General features: G+C 38.0%; 1 protein-coding gene across 2 annotated transcripts in view; it reads right to left on the bottom strand.

Annotated features, from left to right (window-relative positions):
• phactr3a (phosphatase and actin regulator 3a) overlaps positions 1–15,767 on the bottom strand; it is a 51,761-nt gene that overhangs the window by 22,687 nt on the left and 13,307 nt on the right. Inside the window, exon 2 of one of the 2 annotated variants that reach the window (XM_036136338.1) lies at positions 1,173–1,334. In XM_036136338.1, coding sequence (XP_035992231.1) covers positions 1,173–1,334 — 162 coding nt within the window. Of the gene's footprint in view, positions 1–1,172; positions 1,338–15,767 lie in introns of both variants that reach the window. The other variant, XM_012873444.3, reaches the window with a different exon arrangement.

Below are 15,767 nucleotides of genomic sequence, written 5' to 3'. Positions count from 1 at the left end.
AGGTACGAGATCCGAAGTTAATCTAGATAAAGTACAACCAATCAGCTTGCAGCTCTCGAATGGAAGACGTTCAATCTGTTAATTCATATATAGCAAAAAACTCTCATATGTGTTCTCTCAAAAAGGAATTAAGTCTTTGGGAATTGTGCATCAATTCATCAGTTTTTATGACACATGACACACTGTCACTGTTAGTGCAACCGATTCCCTTTTTGGTTACTAACCTCAACAACAAAGAGTCAAGTCAGACAGCTGTTGCAGGTTAGAGCTGTGCAAACAGCAGCTGAAATACAGCTCTAAGTTTTGATGTTTAAGGCGGAGCATTAGATTTAGGATCACTTTTTTACATAAGCATCTTTAAATTGAACTTTGTCCATTAATAGATAAAATTATCATTAAAAAAAGCTTTTTGTGTTTACTCAGATAATCTCTCTTTCATTATCGATTTGATATTATACTTTTAGTTTCAGTGTGACACAAAAGGTGTAAAATTCTGTATGGGGAAAAATATTTGTTCATGGTACTGTACATGACAATGATTTAGCTAAATTTAGTGTCAAGGTCTTTACAATTGCCTTTTTCAGACTGACTTAGATCACTTTCAGGGGCAAAGAAATGACAATCAGAGCATCTTCAATTTTGCTAAATCTATTTACTGTTTTTATATATATATATATAAGCATAATCCTTGCAGGGTCCCTGGGGACTGTTGTTAAAGTACCATGCAAGGTTTTGATGTAGAACATATTGTTGCATTTTGATTTAGAAAAAAAAATCGTACATATTAGCAGTTCACATCATGAGAAAGGGATTTCTAGTCCTTAAAATAACCCCAATTTAAACTCTATGGGGGGAGGGGGGGGTGGGTGTCAATACTTGTTTTCAATTTATGTCAAATTCTCGCTTTAAACTGCATCACTCAGAATATCTGTGGGGCTTTATTAGAGTATCAACCCACAGGGATTTTTACAGGCCTGATTTGAAACGGACATGGACAAAATTAATTGAAACAGTGCAATCCTGCATTGCCACATCCCTTCATTCACATCCCGTCATTAGCTTTTCCTAAACTAATTTATTAAATAAGGATTAGGACTAATGCGGTCACGCGAGTGTTAGTGTTGATGATGGAGATCCGGGGCTTCCATCACCTCTAACACCTTCCACTGTACCTGTGGAGCTCTGCTTGAGTTTTTCGTTTTTCTTTTTCCTCCACTTCCAGGGCTTGAAGATTCGCCCCAGGGTGGCCAGCTTGCTGTTACGTCGGATGGGTGGAGTGTGAACCCCTGACACGAGGCAGCCTGTTCTAAGCACCCTCTGCTGGTCCACGAGTTCTACTGCAGGAGAAAGGGAGACAGAAGAGGACCAAAAAGGGGTGGGGGGCGGTTCAGGGATGAGCATAATCAAAAATGGAAAAAAAGAGACAAAGTGTGGGGGTTTCAAGTTGACAGGATGAGGTTAAAATGTGCAAAAGGAGGAAAGGGAGGGAAAAGAGGGGTAGAGAGAAAACAGGAGCCCAATTAGTATGCTCACCTCACTGAATAAACCATGATGGAGTCCAAGTGCTGTGAACAGATTAAATTAGAAAGACTAATTCAATCACGGCACACTCTCCTACGGCTGTTATTTTCCCTCCCACTGAATCATACGTCATCCATCAAAATAAATATCTCTCCCAGTCTAGGATTTTCAGAGAATATACCACCACTGTGACACAGGCTGCCTCATGAAAGATGCATTATCCTGCCGACCAACAGGTGCTTCAGCCGTGCAGCTGCACCAAAAAGAATAATCATTTTACTGTCTGACAGAGTGCGCCTTCTTTTCCTCTGCTACCTGTACGGTTAATATGCTGCCGTAGAAAAGTATTCACATCCCTCAGACCTTTTCACATTTTCTCACAGTGCAGCCAAACATTTAACTGCATTTTATTGGGCTTTTATGAATGTCCTCATCTCCTCAAAGGGGTGGATAATCAAATGTTCTACAAGCAAAATAAGAAAAAAAAAAACTTGAAAAGTGTGGGATGCATTGTCAGTTAGCCCCCTTTACTCTAATGCCTGTCAATAAAATCCAGTGCAACAAATTGCTTTCAGAAGTCAGTGAACAGAGTCTGCCTGGGTGTAATTTAAGCTCAGTATAAATCCAGCTGTTCTGTGAAGGCCTCAAAGGTTTGTTGGACAACATTAATGGACCAAGGGGCAGAGCAGACAGGTCAGGGGCAATGCTGTGTAGAAGATAAAGCAGGGTTAAGTTAGAAATAATCTCATGGTTTGGACCGTCTTTGTTCACCAAAACTCTGGATGAGCCACAGAGATCCACAGCTCAGGTGGGAGATTATGTTGGTAAAGTTTTACACTTCACAAATCTGGATTAGTGGCTAGAATTAGGCCATTGCTGAAAAAAAAAAATGCCATGAGATGTCAGTTTGTCACAAGCCATGTAGAGGACTCAGCACATGTAGAAGATGTTGATCAGGTGATCCAAAATGGACCTTCTTGGCCTGGATGCAAAACTCCTTTTGTACGGCAAAATAGTAGCTCTGCACATCCCCCTAAACACACCTTCCCCCCCTGTGAAACATGGCAGTGGCAGTGACATGCTGCGGGGATGTTTTGCTTCAACAGGTAAAGGGAAGATGCTCAGAGTTGATGTTCGTCTCATCAGATTGAGCATGTGAGATTTTACACAAAAGAATGAGGAAAGACATCTCTGGGTGCGAAAAACTGGTTGTGAGACATACCAAAAGACTTGTAGCTGCAATCGTGCAAAACGTGGTTGAAAAATTATTTATTCATTGCTGTTGAATAAAAATGCAAGCATCACTTTTCTGATTTTTGCAATTAGAAAAAATTCTGAAAATCATTTATAATTTTTGTTTTGCTTTACAAAGAGACAACACCTTTCATTAGTTTATCAACTTAATACATAAAATCTCCATAAAGTACACAGATGCTCGGGGTTATCGTTGACAAAATGTGGAACATTTCAAGCAGTAAGAATATTTTTGTAAGGTATTTGAAATCTTTAGTTTTGACGCAGTTTTAAAAACAGTGTACAGTTGATGTATCTGCAATTCTGGTTGGCATTTCTTCTTTTCTGCACACTAAAATCTACAAATATATCCATCCTTTTTTTTTTATATATATCTGAGGCTGGTTGAGCTGCACTCTTCCTGTTTGGGTTTTGCATCCACCAAATTATTTTTAATTCTATTTCTGAAATCCTATTAGCTCCCATAAAAAAAAAAGGTTGTGGATCTTTCTGCACAGAGACAAATTACAGAAGAAAATATAAAATACCCATCAGCTTAATAGCAACCAGGCAGTAATGACAAAACATACTGCAATCATCAAAAAAAAAAATAAAAAATTATGGGCCAATTTTAGGACTGAACCTGTTATTTTGCCCAAACCACATAGAACGCACTAGAAGAAACAAACAGAAAGTTGTGCATGAGAGTCCAGCAGTATTGATGCCCATACACCATGCTGCTTTCTTTCCCTCTGTTCTGTCTACAGGAAACGTGCGTTTGAATGAATGACGGCTGTGACTCATATTAGGCAAAGTGTGGGCCTATAAATCTGTGTGCGCACATTGCCGCCGGCCTGCCAGTTTCTAAGAAAGCCAAGAAAACGGAAATGCACATTAAATGCCGTGCCTTAAAGAGCTACATACGTCAATGTGACACAACAGGGGAAAAAAAATAATGAAGCTTATATTTTTGTTCAAACAATCAGCTGAAAGCAAGAAGCAAGGGGAGGGGGGAGGGATAGAGGACTTACAGAGTGATGGAGGAGGCAAGATCCAGCTGACTTTTGTTTCAAACCTTTGCCTCCTTCTGTGAAGTGCATGGTAGGCAGGATGAGGTGGATGAAGGCACTGATTGGGGGAGGAATGGAGGAGAGGAGAAACAAGGAACAGGACAAAAGAAAATAGAGTGGTCTAAAAAAAAAATCACTGGAAAGTGCAAAAAAGAAGAGCCAAAAAAGGGGGTCACTTTCTTTTTTGGAGAGAGGGGGGGTGGATGTGGGTGGGGGTCTAGGAACTGAAAGCAGATCAGTGGACCAACCGTGCTTCTGCATCACTGTGATAACTGTGGCAGATGCGGCAGTGGATGCTGAATCCAGGTCAAGCTTGAAGGAAACACAGCCAGTCGGTGGTGGTGGTGGTGGTGGTTGGGGGGGGGGGGGCTTAAAGAAGGAGAGTGGGGGAGTAGAAGTAAGAGAAGGAGACGAAGAGGCGCTGTGTGTACATATGAAGGGCGTGTGTGTGTGTGTGTGCAAAGAGACACAAGGAGGAGGTGGGGCCTGGCCTGCTGCTGTTGCCATGGCGACTACATCCAGATGCTGCTGCAGCAGTGAGGCTGATGGGTGTAGGGAGGAGGAGAGGGAAAGGGGGCTGACTGAACTGAGCTGGAGCTTACAGCAGAAAGGAGAGGTGAGGAAGGGAAAAGGAGACCACCCCCCACTCCCAAAACTGACAGCCACCTCATCTGAAGCTAGTGGCAGCACCCAGTGCATTGTGGGTAGGTGAGCTACACAGAGGTCTGTCTGTATCTTTTGAATGGGGTGGGGTGGGGGGGGGGGCGTTTGGTTGGAGGAGGAAGCAAAGGGAAATTCCAGAGAAAAGAGGGGGGAAGAAGAAGAGAGAGGGAGGGGGCTGTTGCTATATGGAGGAGCTTGCCAGAGAACGCCTTTCAGCCAATCACAAAGCAGCTATTTATAATGCATCTCCAGCAACTTCAATTTTCATAGAAGGGGTGTTTATTTAGAGAAAACGACAGCAGCGAGAGGATGAGGAGTCCGGTGAAAAACCTGCACATGGGCTCACATGAGAAGATGCATCAAAAATGTGTGCCGGTTAAGCATGAATGAACTGCATGCGTCTCATGGAGAAGATGTGCCGCACTAATTAATGTGCACGCTAATGTAAATAGGATTTATTAAATCCATGTGTCATGCACATGCATGAACCAAGAGGCTGTGAGTTGAAGCCCTCTCTTCAACAAAAGTCTGTACAGAATGTTGTTACAAACAGAGGGTGGTGCCCCGGCTTCGAACGCCGTAAAAGATTAGACTCCTTATAAAAAGCGACATTTAATTTGAAAATTACTTTTGAAAGCCACAATCTTTTCACAGAATTTGTGAATGTAGGTCCCATGTAAAACAAAAAGGGAATAAAGTAAGAATATGTCAACATGACTTGGGGGGAAAAAAAAAATTAAAACTGCAGCAGTTCTTCCAGGAACCACACCCCACTTTTCTGCCCCGTCAGCACATTCAGGTTGATCAGATCTCTTCCAAATACCACACGAATCCCCCTTCCAAGTGCACAAAAGAAAGAGAGAACTAAGGTAATTCCCTCATCTGAGTAATTATAAAAATCAAATACAACCTATAAATAAAGTGAATGATGGAGAGCCTATACTAGCGGCTGTTCTCTGGTGACAACCACTGCAGGCCAAATAAAAAAACTCAAATAAAAACATTAAAATGGGTTTGGAGAATAAATGTCATTTTCAAATCTGTTTTTGACCTTTTCAGATTTGGTAATGAAAGTAATACACACCGAGTGGCGGGATAACATCAGAGGCACAGTTTCCGATCTGAGGCTAGACGAGGCAGAGCTGGATCACCTGACAGACTGATCTGATGAGTGTGCTTTCTGGGAGGTATTAAAGAACACAAGCAAAATTAAAAAAAAATACCACACTGCTTTGAATGGAAGCTTTAAAACCTTGCAGCTTATATTACTCCATTGCAGCATCTTAATAAAGTTTTAGTAACACAATATATTCAGTTTCCTGGAACTAAACATGAGGGAACAGCGAAACGTGAAATCTCAGATCCCATTTTGAATTTATGAAATTAATGCAGCATTTTTGGTGAGTTTTTTTTTTAAGTGAAAGAAAAAATGATCACTAGTTTTCATGATTACCCTTCACAATGTATATTGCATTTTTAGTGAGTTTGAATTGTACCCAGGGGGGTTTAGGTACGTAGGGGACGTCTAAAAGCAATTATTTGCATCGCATCATATTTATGAGTATCAGTGTAAAGGGAGCTGAATACAATGGCAGACTGTGATTGGAACATGGTGATTTATTCTACGTTGAGTTGGTCATATATTTACCAAAAACTCAATTGAATGTAGTGGTGGTCACATCACAAAAATGCAGAAATGTAAAAATTATCCAGGGATGACTTTTTTCTGTATAACAGGGTTCCTAAAAATAGAAAACTTCAAAATTCATAATTTTTTCAGTCTCAGTTTTCCAGATTTTTACAGCGGTTTAAATGACAATTTGGCAATTTGAGTATTTACGTAACTGTGTTTTTTGGGGAGTGAATAAGTATTTTTATTACTACCAAAAAAGCTAAGTAACAGTAAGGTTGAGGACAACACAGTTGTGATTTGGCAAACCAAAAGAACAGTGAATTTTTTGATAAAATCAATAAAGTTTTACATTTTTTCAAGAATCAGGGGACTGAACAACAAGACAAAAAAAATAATTCTACACTTTTCCATAATTTCCAGGGCTGTGTAGGAACCTATGTAACATTGCTCATATCACTTGCGAAGGGACTGATAAAAACTTTTTTTTTTTTTTTTTTTACCATTTCTATCCTCTTTATCTTTGCACGGTCTTATGTGGGGAAAAAAAATCTCTACACACTGTTTATTGCATGTTGTTTGGTGTATGTACTGTAAGCCGGAGTATCCTGAAAAGAATTTCACCACCGTAACACACGGTGACAATCTTTGAACCATTAGCTTGAAAACCATCTGTAAAAAGTGAGAGATACAAAAATAGACAAAACAAAAATGTTTCTTTTAAAGGATTGGGTTGATACTCCTAAATAATTTAGGGTATCAACATATTAGGTACAAAGGGGAATGCTCAAGTGTTTGCATGAACTGTGGTGTGAGTTAGGCAACTGAAAAAAAACGAATGACTTTGCTATCTAACCAAAACTGGTCAGATAGGAGCTTCTGTCAGGCTCCCGGCGGTCTCCCTTGTCTGTTTATATCTTGTGTTTTCATTCTTTGTCAAAACATGTCCAGTTTTTGTTGTGCCACTCTATATTTCCATCATTATTGATAACAATCTTTCTGCGCCATGTAGTATATGTAACGCTGTAAATCTTTTGTGCTCTTCTCCTGACTGATACCTTCGTTCAGTAAGATCATTTTGATCCTTTGTAATCTCACATAAAATTATGGCTTCAACTAAAAGGTGTAAATGACCAAATGTAAAGCTGAACTTTATTTAGAGTTAATTGGATTTTAATCAATAGCAAAGAACAATGAATGCTGCAAATGGTTAAACAAAGTATTAGTTTAAGCATTAGCTCACTGGTGCAACCAGATCATAATATCACTTTTTTTATAGTTTCCCTTTGTGATTTGCTTTTGTTATTTTAATTTTTAAGTTGAACTGTGTAGGATATACAGCACAGAAATTGATAGGAAAATTTATGTTGCAGTCTTTCTTTATGATACAAAAAGCTTTCGTCTGAGCACGGCTTTGTAGACGTTTTATATTCACTGTCAATCTAGCTTGTTTCTTTCAGCCTTTTTACTCTAGCTGTTTTTACTCTTGCGTAGGCCTTTTGAAAATGTAATCAGTCCTGCAGTGAAATCTGTTGTTAGAGCTGTATAGGGACGAGTGCAGACAGGTCAGCTGTCTGGAAGAGTTTGTCTGGTCTACTAAACTGTACCTACGTCCTGACTCATTCCTTCAGGGATGCAGCTGTGGCACTTTTAGCTAATTTATATACAAAAATAACGTATGAATATAATATTATCAGTCTGGTCTTTTAGATATTAAAACGCTAGAATTAATATAATGACTTTGTTGCCAGCATATCCTTCAAGCTGCTTTATGATCCAAGACCATATTGTCATTTGCAAGAAACTAAAAAAAAAACCACTTGGCCCAGTCGTGAAACATTTTAATGATACTCTGTTTACTGCAAGAAGGCTCCAAGTTTAAAAATATTTAAAGTATTTCTCTGAGATTAGAAAAAATAGTGCAATAAACTTCAGAAATGCTTTCATAAACAACGACTCTTCTGGGTTAGAAAATGCACCCGTAACAATAATAGGCCAATTTTTTATTATACTTAAGAAATAGACAAATAGAAAACTAAAATATTCTGAGAAAAGAAGTATTCTGTTCTATTCTTTTCAATATATTATTAAAAAGACACTTCATCTTAGTCTGTTCCTTCTTGTCTGCCCATCCATAATTTGCTGAAGACTTGATCTTACTGATCAGTTTTTGGTTGCTCAATGAATAAGCATGAAAGTTTTTGCAAGAAGTATCTTTTTAATTATATCGCACAAGCAGAATCCCCTTCAGTGACTCAACAGAAAGCTGGTTCCTCTCCTTGGTCCGCTACCTCTGCAAAAGTGGGAAAACCGTCTCAACATTTGCACAGTGTGAGGAAAGTGCAAAGACAAGCTGCACAATCTTCAGTAATTCCAAGTAAGATGTTTGGCCTTTGACCTTCTACAAACATTTGGTTGACCTCTGGTGCATCCAGACCCTTTATCTGGTGTGACTACAGACTCAGTCAACTCACACAGCTCTTTTATATTTTTCATGAGTCCATGTAATGAGATCTTTGGCACATTTGTCATACACAGAAACACATATGTCACTCCAACATCCCATTTGTCTCAACAGATAGGGCATGAGGATATTTCTTTTATCGTTTGTCATTAAAGCTTGTCATTGACTTCACATGAACGGCGGCAGCAGTAGCAGTGGTACCACCAGCGGTGTGCTGCTGCTCCATCAGTGAGCAGGGAAGAACCACCCACAAGACAGCAGCTTGGTGAGTACGTCACACGAAATAAAAGAGGCTTTTTTTATTCCGATCATTGGACCAGTCAAGTTAAGTGCCTACCTTTCGGTGCCGTGACAAATGATGAAAACTGGACATTTTCATTCATCTGTGACTCTTCCCTCATTTCTCTTGGCACCCTTAAATTACCTTTGACTTATATATATATATATATATATATATATATATATATATATATATATATATATATATATATATATATCCCTACAGTCCCTTAAAAGTATCCGTTTCCCACCCTTGTCTCTCTGCTAAGACACCAAAAACATGTCCTTGAATGAAGCACCTAGCTACCTTCTGCCACGCCAGCTAACCTCCTCGCTTTACCCCCCTGGCTTTACAACTGTGCTGCCATCTGTCTGTGGCCCCAGTGCCTCAGGGGCCCGGCCAGAGTCAGGGCACACAGCTAAGAGCTCGCAGTACAAGATGGAAGGGGCTGAAGCGACGCACGACAGCAAGAAAGAGGAACAGAGATCAATAAGTGGCCGTTTTAAGAGTGATATATTAAAAGATTTTCACAAAATGACCCCATTGAGCCTCTAAAAGGAAAAGTCCACTCTTTGTGGAAATGATGGAATATGCTAAATAACTCTAAAAATCTTTATTTTACAAGGTGTAAGCTAAGAATTGAGATATAGCATATTCATTCACCAGCATTCATTTTGCTGACCTTCAGCTACACATGAATTATAAAAATACTAATGAGAAAAGACCTTTCTTTTTTTCAGGCTGTTGAATGCATTACATACAAGTCTCCAGCCATAAATTAATTAGGTAGGAGAATATAATCACTTCTGTGGACAGGAAGGTCATGTTCTGTTATTCCCCCATTTTTGGCCATTTGCATTTTTCATAGAATGATGGATAAAGACTCGCCTTTTGTCAAACAAAACTCTATTATAGCACATAATAATCTTATTCTACATCTTAATTAATTGCAGATACATTTAGATTTTTTTGGACACTGGTAGTTTAAAAAAAGTATTTTAAGTCATTTTTCTTAGCATTTCCTTTGAAGCAGCAGAATAAAACATCCAAGTTACAAACACTTCATACTAAGTTTACTTAACAAAACAAAAAAATCTATATCTAAAAATACAGTTTTCAAAAAGTTTAGAGGCTATTTGCCTTCATGCAGTAGTCCTAGACCTGGACTACTTGCTTTATGCCTATACCTTTTCGCCCTGGACCCTTCTTCATCAGGTAACTCTAAATAAAAGTGCCTCAAGATCTTTGAAAAAAAAAAAATAGTTGGTAAATAATTTCATCTTAAAGGGAAAGACTGTGCGCTAATATCAACTTTGTGAGCGTAGTTAACCCTTAATTAGCACATTGCAGCCTGAACAAGGTGGTCCAATCTGATAATAAGGCAAGTAGGTTGGGAAAGTTCAATCTTGCTAATTTGTAGGGTACTTGTTCAAGTCTGTAGGTAAAACTAATTGTAAAGGAGGCCGAGTATCATTGTGTAAGGCCACACGAGTCTGCAAAGGTCAAGCTCCAAATCATCAAAGTGATCACAGGCAAAGTGTGAAAGACCAGCGTGTGGGCTGCTGGCAGCAAGGGAGAGAAATTATGCCGGCCAGGCCAGCAGCCAATAGGAAATGCCTGAGGCTCTTGTTTATTACCATATGCTGGTGTTGAGAATGAGCTTCAGTGGGTGGCTTTACTTATTTGTAAGCCATAACTGCTGCATCATCATTTCTAGGACGACTATGGGAGCTTCATGTTGTTAGGATAGGCTGTGTCTCTGTTCAGAGTGTCATGAGCTGTGATGGACTGCCATTACAGTAACAACAGGTTCAAACTCACAATGACTGATACAGCACTTTGCAAAAGTATCAATAGCACCTTTTCAAATTTTGTCACCTTCCAGCTACAAACTGCAATGTTTTTATTGGGACAGAACATGTAGAATTTTCTTTCCACTTCAGAATTACACATTGGTCAAACACTATATATATATATATATATATATATATATATATATATATATATATATATATATATATATATATATATATATATATATATATATATATATATATATATATATATATATATATATATATATACATATACATATACATATACATGACAAAACTAACACCAAAAAGTTTATAATACGTGCATGTGAAGTGCTCTTTTTGTTTCGGATGCAACAGGATTGTTAGTGTTCAGCTATGAAGCTAAGTCTCTTTAGAAAACAGACTCTAAAATAGGCTTATTCAAGTCAAGAATCACTTCCTAGGCTTGCTTCCTACAAGGCATCTAACTTCAATCAAAATATTGACATTTTATAAAATATTATAGCACACAATGAAGGGAAAAGATAAAAGAAAAGCACACTAAGCAAGCCTTTTTAGGCTGAATATTGCGCATTATTTGCTACATTTAAATGTTAGTTTATCCAGACAGTAATTCACATTTAATGAGGGAAATTGTTATAACTACTTGTACAGAAACACACACAATATGATTAACTCCGAGACACAGCAAAGGCACACACAGATTCACACAAACTGATACGCCCCTACATTTTAAACGAAACAAAAACAACAACAAAGAGAAAGGGAGCGTGAGATGCTATCTTTGACTAACTGTGGAAGCTTCCCTAAAGTGATCACATTGAGCCAGTGGGCTGACAATGTTCAGAGTAAAAGTGGTTTCCCTGTAACCCACAAAACAGGGAGAGCCTAGGTGGAAAACAAAATCCACACTGCCTCCAAACAGCAACCGCCAGGGGAAGAGGGAGATCTGTAAAGATGACCCTGCTCTCCCCAAGCTAAAACTTTCATCCTATTCTGCCAGAAAGCTCCTTCTAATCAGGCAAAGGAAGTCCTGCTTCAGCCTTAATCTGTGTAATGTTCTGGAGTCAAACACATTAAACTGTGGGAATCATTCTGACTCATTCAGTTCCTTTTTGTGTCCTCAGACATGCATGTTGCAAATCCTCTTTACTGGGATGGTTTAATCATAAAAGGCTGAAAAGCATCAGGAAGCCTTGTGTTAGATGATTTCACGGCAACAAAATAGCTAGGGTATCAAAAATAACAGCTGATTTAAATGTGAGAAGCCGTGACTCCATAAAAGCAACCAGTGCTGCCAGCATTTCTGCTCAGGGGTTTTTACTGGAATGGGGGTTAGGAAGCCTGGTTATAGACTCTAGTAGCAGAGGCAGGTGGGTGAGCAGTGGTGTGTATTTTATGGTTATTCCCACCAGCTTGGGTCAGGGCTGAAATACTTCATGAAGTAAACTCTCTGTGTTCATATATGACGTAAGGAGAACCTGCAGATGTAAACCTTCCCAGCCTACAAACACTTGGTGACGAAGCTGATAACTTGCCTGCAGCAGTTAAACTGATCTAAAGAGAGATGAGCACGAGGCAGTGCAAGGTGTACAGGGAAAGGAGCAATTCACAACTGTTAGCACTTCTCTGGGAACTGCTTCAAAGCAAGTCCCACACAGCAAGGATCCAGCTTACATTTGGATTCCCTGAAATGCACAGCCACGCAGGACCCATTATAAACAACGTGATTTAAAAGCCCGAGCAATGACTCGTACTAGAGCAGGGAATACAGTCGAGTGGGCAAGACAGCAGCTCCTCTAGGGAATCCCAAAGCTGAGTAAAAAGAGAATACCTTATTTTATTTTTAGAAGAGCTTTATTTTTACTAAACTTCAATACAGGGTGGTGAGAAGCTATGTAAGCCGTTAATATACTAAACTAAACATCTAGGCATGCCCTGGTTTGAGAATGAACTTGTTGTTTTACACAATACAATAAACTCAAATACTAAAAGAATCACAATACATCAATATTTTTTTGTAAATTTAGTCTGGAATACAAAAAAGATAGCTCTTCTGAAACATTTCATCAGTCTTGCAGTAAAATTTGTGGTAAAACTATTGGGAGCGGGGCAGACATGTTAAATGTCTGGAAGGGATTTTGTCTGGTCTGCTTAATCACATTTTCTTCGCTGCTCATTGTCACAGAAACGCTGCTATGATCTACAATAAATTATCAGATAGTTTAACACATATAGGCAAAAATCTTAAGACATTAGACATTAGACATTGAGACATTCCTAAAAGACCCTAAGTCATTAATAATCGGCAACTGTGAACGGGCCAATCCACCATTTTATGCTATTAATGGAATTGGATATACCTTTTTGGAACGTATAGATGTTGTATATGAGATGATTACATTTAATGGATTTTATGCCCAGATCTGCAAAATGTACTTTCCTTGTTAATGTGTCACTGATGCAAAAAAAGAAAAAGAAAGAAAAAAACCGGGCCTGTTTCCCAGCAGATCAAGGGCCAGAATGAGTCAAGGCATCTGCGATCCAGGACAGACTTATCAGCACACAGACCACTGCTCAGCACGCCTCAGCAGTCTGCTGCAGAGGAGCCATCGGAGCTGTCCACGGTGCTGAAGCAAAAATCAAACCACTGCCTCTCTGGCCCCTGTTTAAATAGTCCTTTAGCTTGGTATTTTTAATAGTGTAAATTATCTAAAAAAAAATTTGCATTTTAACAAGAACAGGAAGCCACATCTAAAATTGTCTAGCAAGGTTTTCACTGTTTCCTTTTTTTTATATATATATTTCTTGTTAGACTATTGAATTGTGAATAAATTATTAAGACTTAACATCATAAATTTAATGAAAAATGTTAAGCATCTTAGGTTAAATTCTTTGGCAAAAGGGTGTTTAATATAATAAAAAATAATTTCATTTTATATGTATATATATCATTGAATATGTGATGAGAATATCTACAAGAGGATTCTTGGGATTAACTTGAAATTTAATGCTACCGATTTCTGCTAACTGAATGAAAATATTGGGAATATTAGGAATTATGATTTAAATATGACCACTAAATATCAGAAAAAGTCCTGTCCTTTTACTTTTTGTGGATTTTTTTTTAAACGAAAAATGTATTTGTAACATAGTGAAGCATCTCAATGAAAGTACATTGTTTTGAACAGTGTACTTTTGTTTTCAGGCATAGAAACTGGAAATATAATGAAAATAGTATGATTGTCTCCATATATTTAAGAACTGAACTTGCACAATATAACTTATAGGGCAAGGTTTATCTATTTACAGTGTAAGACCATTAAAATAAATTCACATTTTATTGAGTAGCACAATAATCATGCTGAAAGTTTCAACCTTTAGCCTGAATACAATTTCTCAATGGGAAGAAAAAAACGGGATGTATTTTATACCACTCTCTTTACTAGTAGGACAGCACTTAGTCTTGACCAAGAACAATTTGCAACCTTTGGCCATTTTCTTACAGTTGCTCTAGATTGTCTATTCCTGTGCTATCTTCTCTATAGCTCAACTCAAAGGATTTCTGTACCTTTTAAATATAGGAACAGAAATGACAGTGGAACAATGTTAATTGTTTGTCATGTTAAACATATTTATTAAGTTAAATATTTATTAAGTCAAATAAGTGAACTGTTTAGGTTTATAATCATACTAAAATACCCAATGATGGGCATTTTACTTGTTCTGGCAGATACCAACAACATTTTTATCTTAAATCTCTGGGTATGTCAGTGATGTCATGATGTCAAGCACTATAGCAATGTCCCATTGGCTTTTTAAGGAGGAATATGCCCAGAGCATGATACATCCTCCACCACATACAACGAAGAGCAAATATCCTTCTTTATTTTACACCAAAACAAATGAGTATATGTTGCTAAAAAAAACTCAGTCTTAGTGTTAGCTGACCAAATCACTTGTTTTTAGTGTTTCAGCACACTACATGTGTTTATGTTTGTGATCTCCCTCTAACAGCCGGTTGGTATGTACATAGCATCTAAAGGTTATCGAGGAAACCAGGTGAGCTGTGGCGATACGTTTTACTTTTCCTCCTTGTTATGCATGGTGGCAGGATAACCTAACCCTCCTCCAGCCTTGTTTATCAATGTTCCAGTCAGGTGTTGAATTTTTTTAAAAACCTAATTATTGACTGTAAATAGAGGTCAGTTGAGCATGTAGCCACTTTCTTTTAGACATTTCCTGATCTCTACAGCTCAACACACATCGACATAAAATGAATGGCATGTTCCCTGGTTTTTCCTGTTTTGAGGCATAGCTAAGAAATATTGAGGTTTTATTTTAACTATCAAGGCTCAACATAAAAAAATAATTGTTATAAAAGGATTCAGTTACAATTATTTTATAGGAACATTATTTCTTAATGTTTGACCCTTACGCCACTGAATAAATGTATTTAAATCAAAAGTTAGGGTTTTCTAAATGTAGTGTGAGATTAGGAGCTTTACATATTTTTTACCAGAGAATTACTGTGCCGATAGGTGTGAAGGGAATGGTACACTGCATTTCATATTTATTATACCATAAAAGACTTTAAATGATGGCCCATTGAGACACAAGCCATTGTCAACACTGTTTAGGGTATATTTTTACTCCATTTAATTAGTATTATAATTAAATAGAGTGAAAACATTATTTTTTTTGCCACAGAGACATTTTAGTTTTAAAACTGCTTTTCTGGCTTGTTCCTAATGACCCCTAGAGATGGACGCAGATTAAGCAGGCATAGCAAATGGATGGCTAGTAATGTGTTTTTGCCAATTAAATGTTGTGCACCTTCAGTACACACTGCGAAGGTTACAGGGTCTATAGAGTTGAATTTAATTTGCTTCTTTGGACAGGTACTAAATGTGTTAAACTTCTGCAGCATATAAGACATAATGTTGTCTTTAAAGGACCATTGACTATGGAGAGATGGTCAGCTTCCTGTTCAAATGTTTGATGAAACGATTTTATGATATTAAATGATTACACCATATTATGGTGAGGATTTGTGTTATCTAAGTGTCTCTGTCACTTTTAAGGCCTA

This window comes from Fundulus heteroclitus, chromosome 1 (assembly GCF_011125445.2).
Source record: "Fundulus heteroclitus isolate FHET01 chromosome 1, MU-UCD_Fhet_4.1, whole genome shotgun sequence".
Classification (NCBI taxonomy): Eukaryota; Metazoa; Chordata; class Actinopteri; order Cyprinodontiformes; family Fundulidae; genus Fundulus; species Fundulus heteroclitus.
Note: the sequence above shows the minus strand (reverse complement) of the source record. Positions and strands in the feature narration are given on the sequence as shown.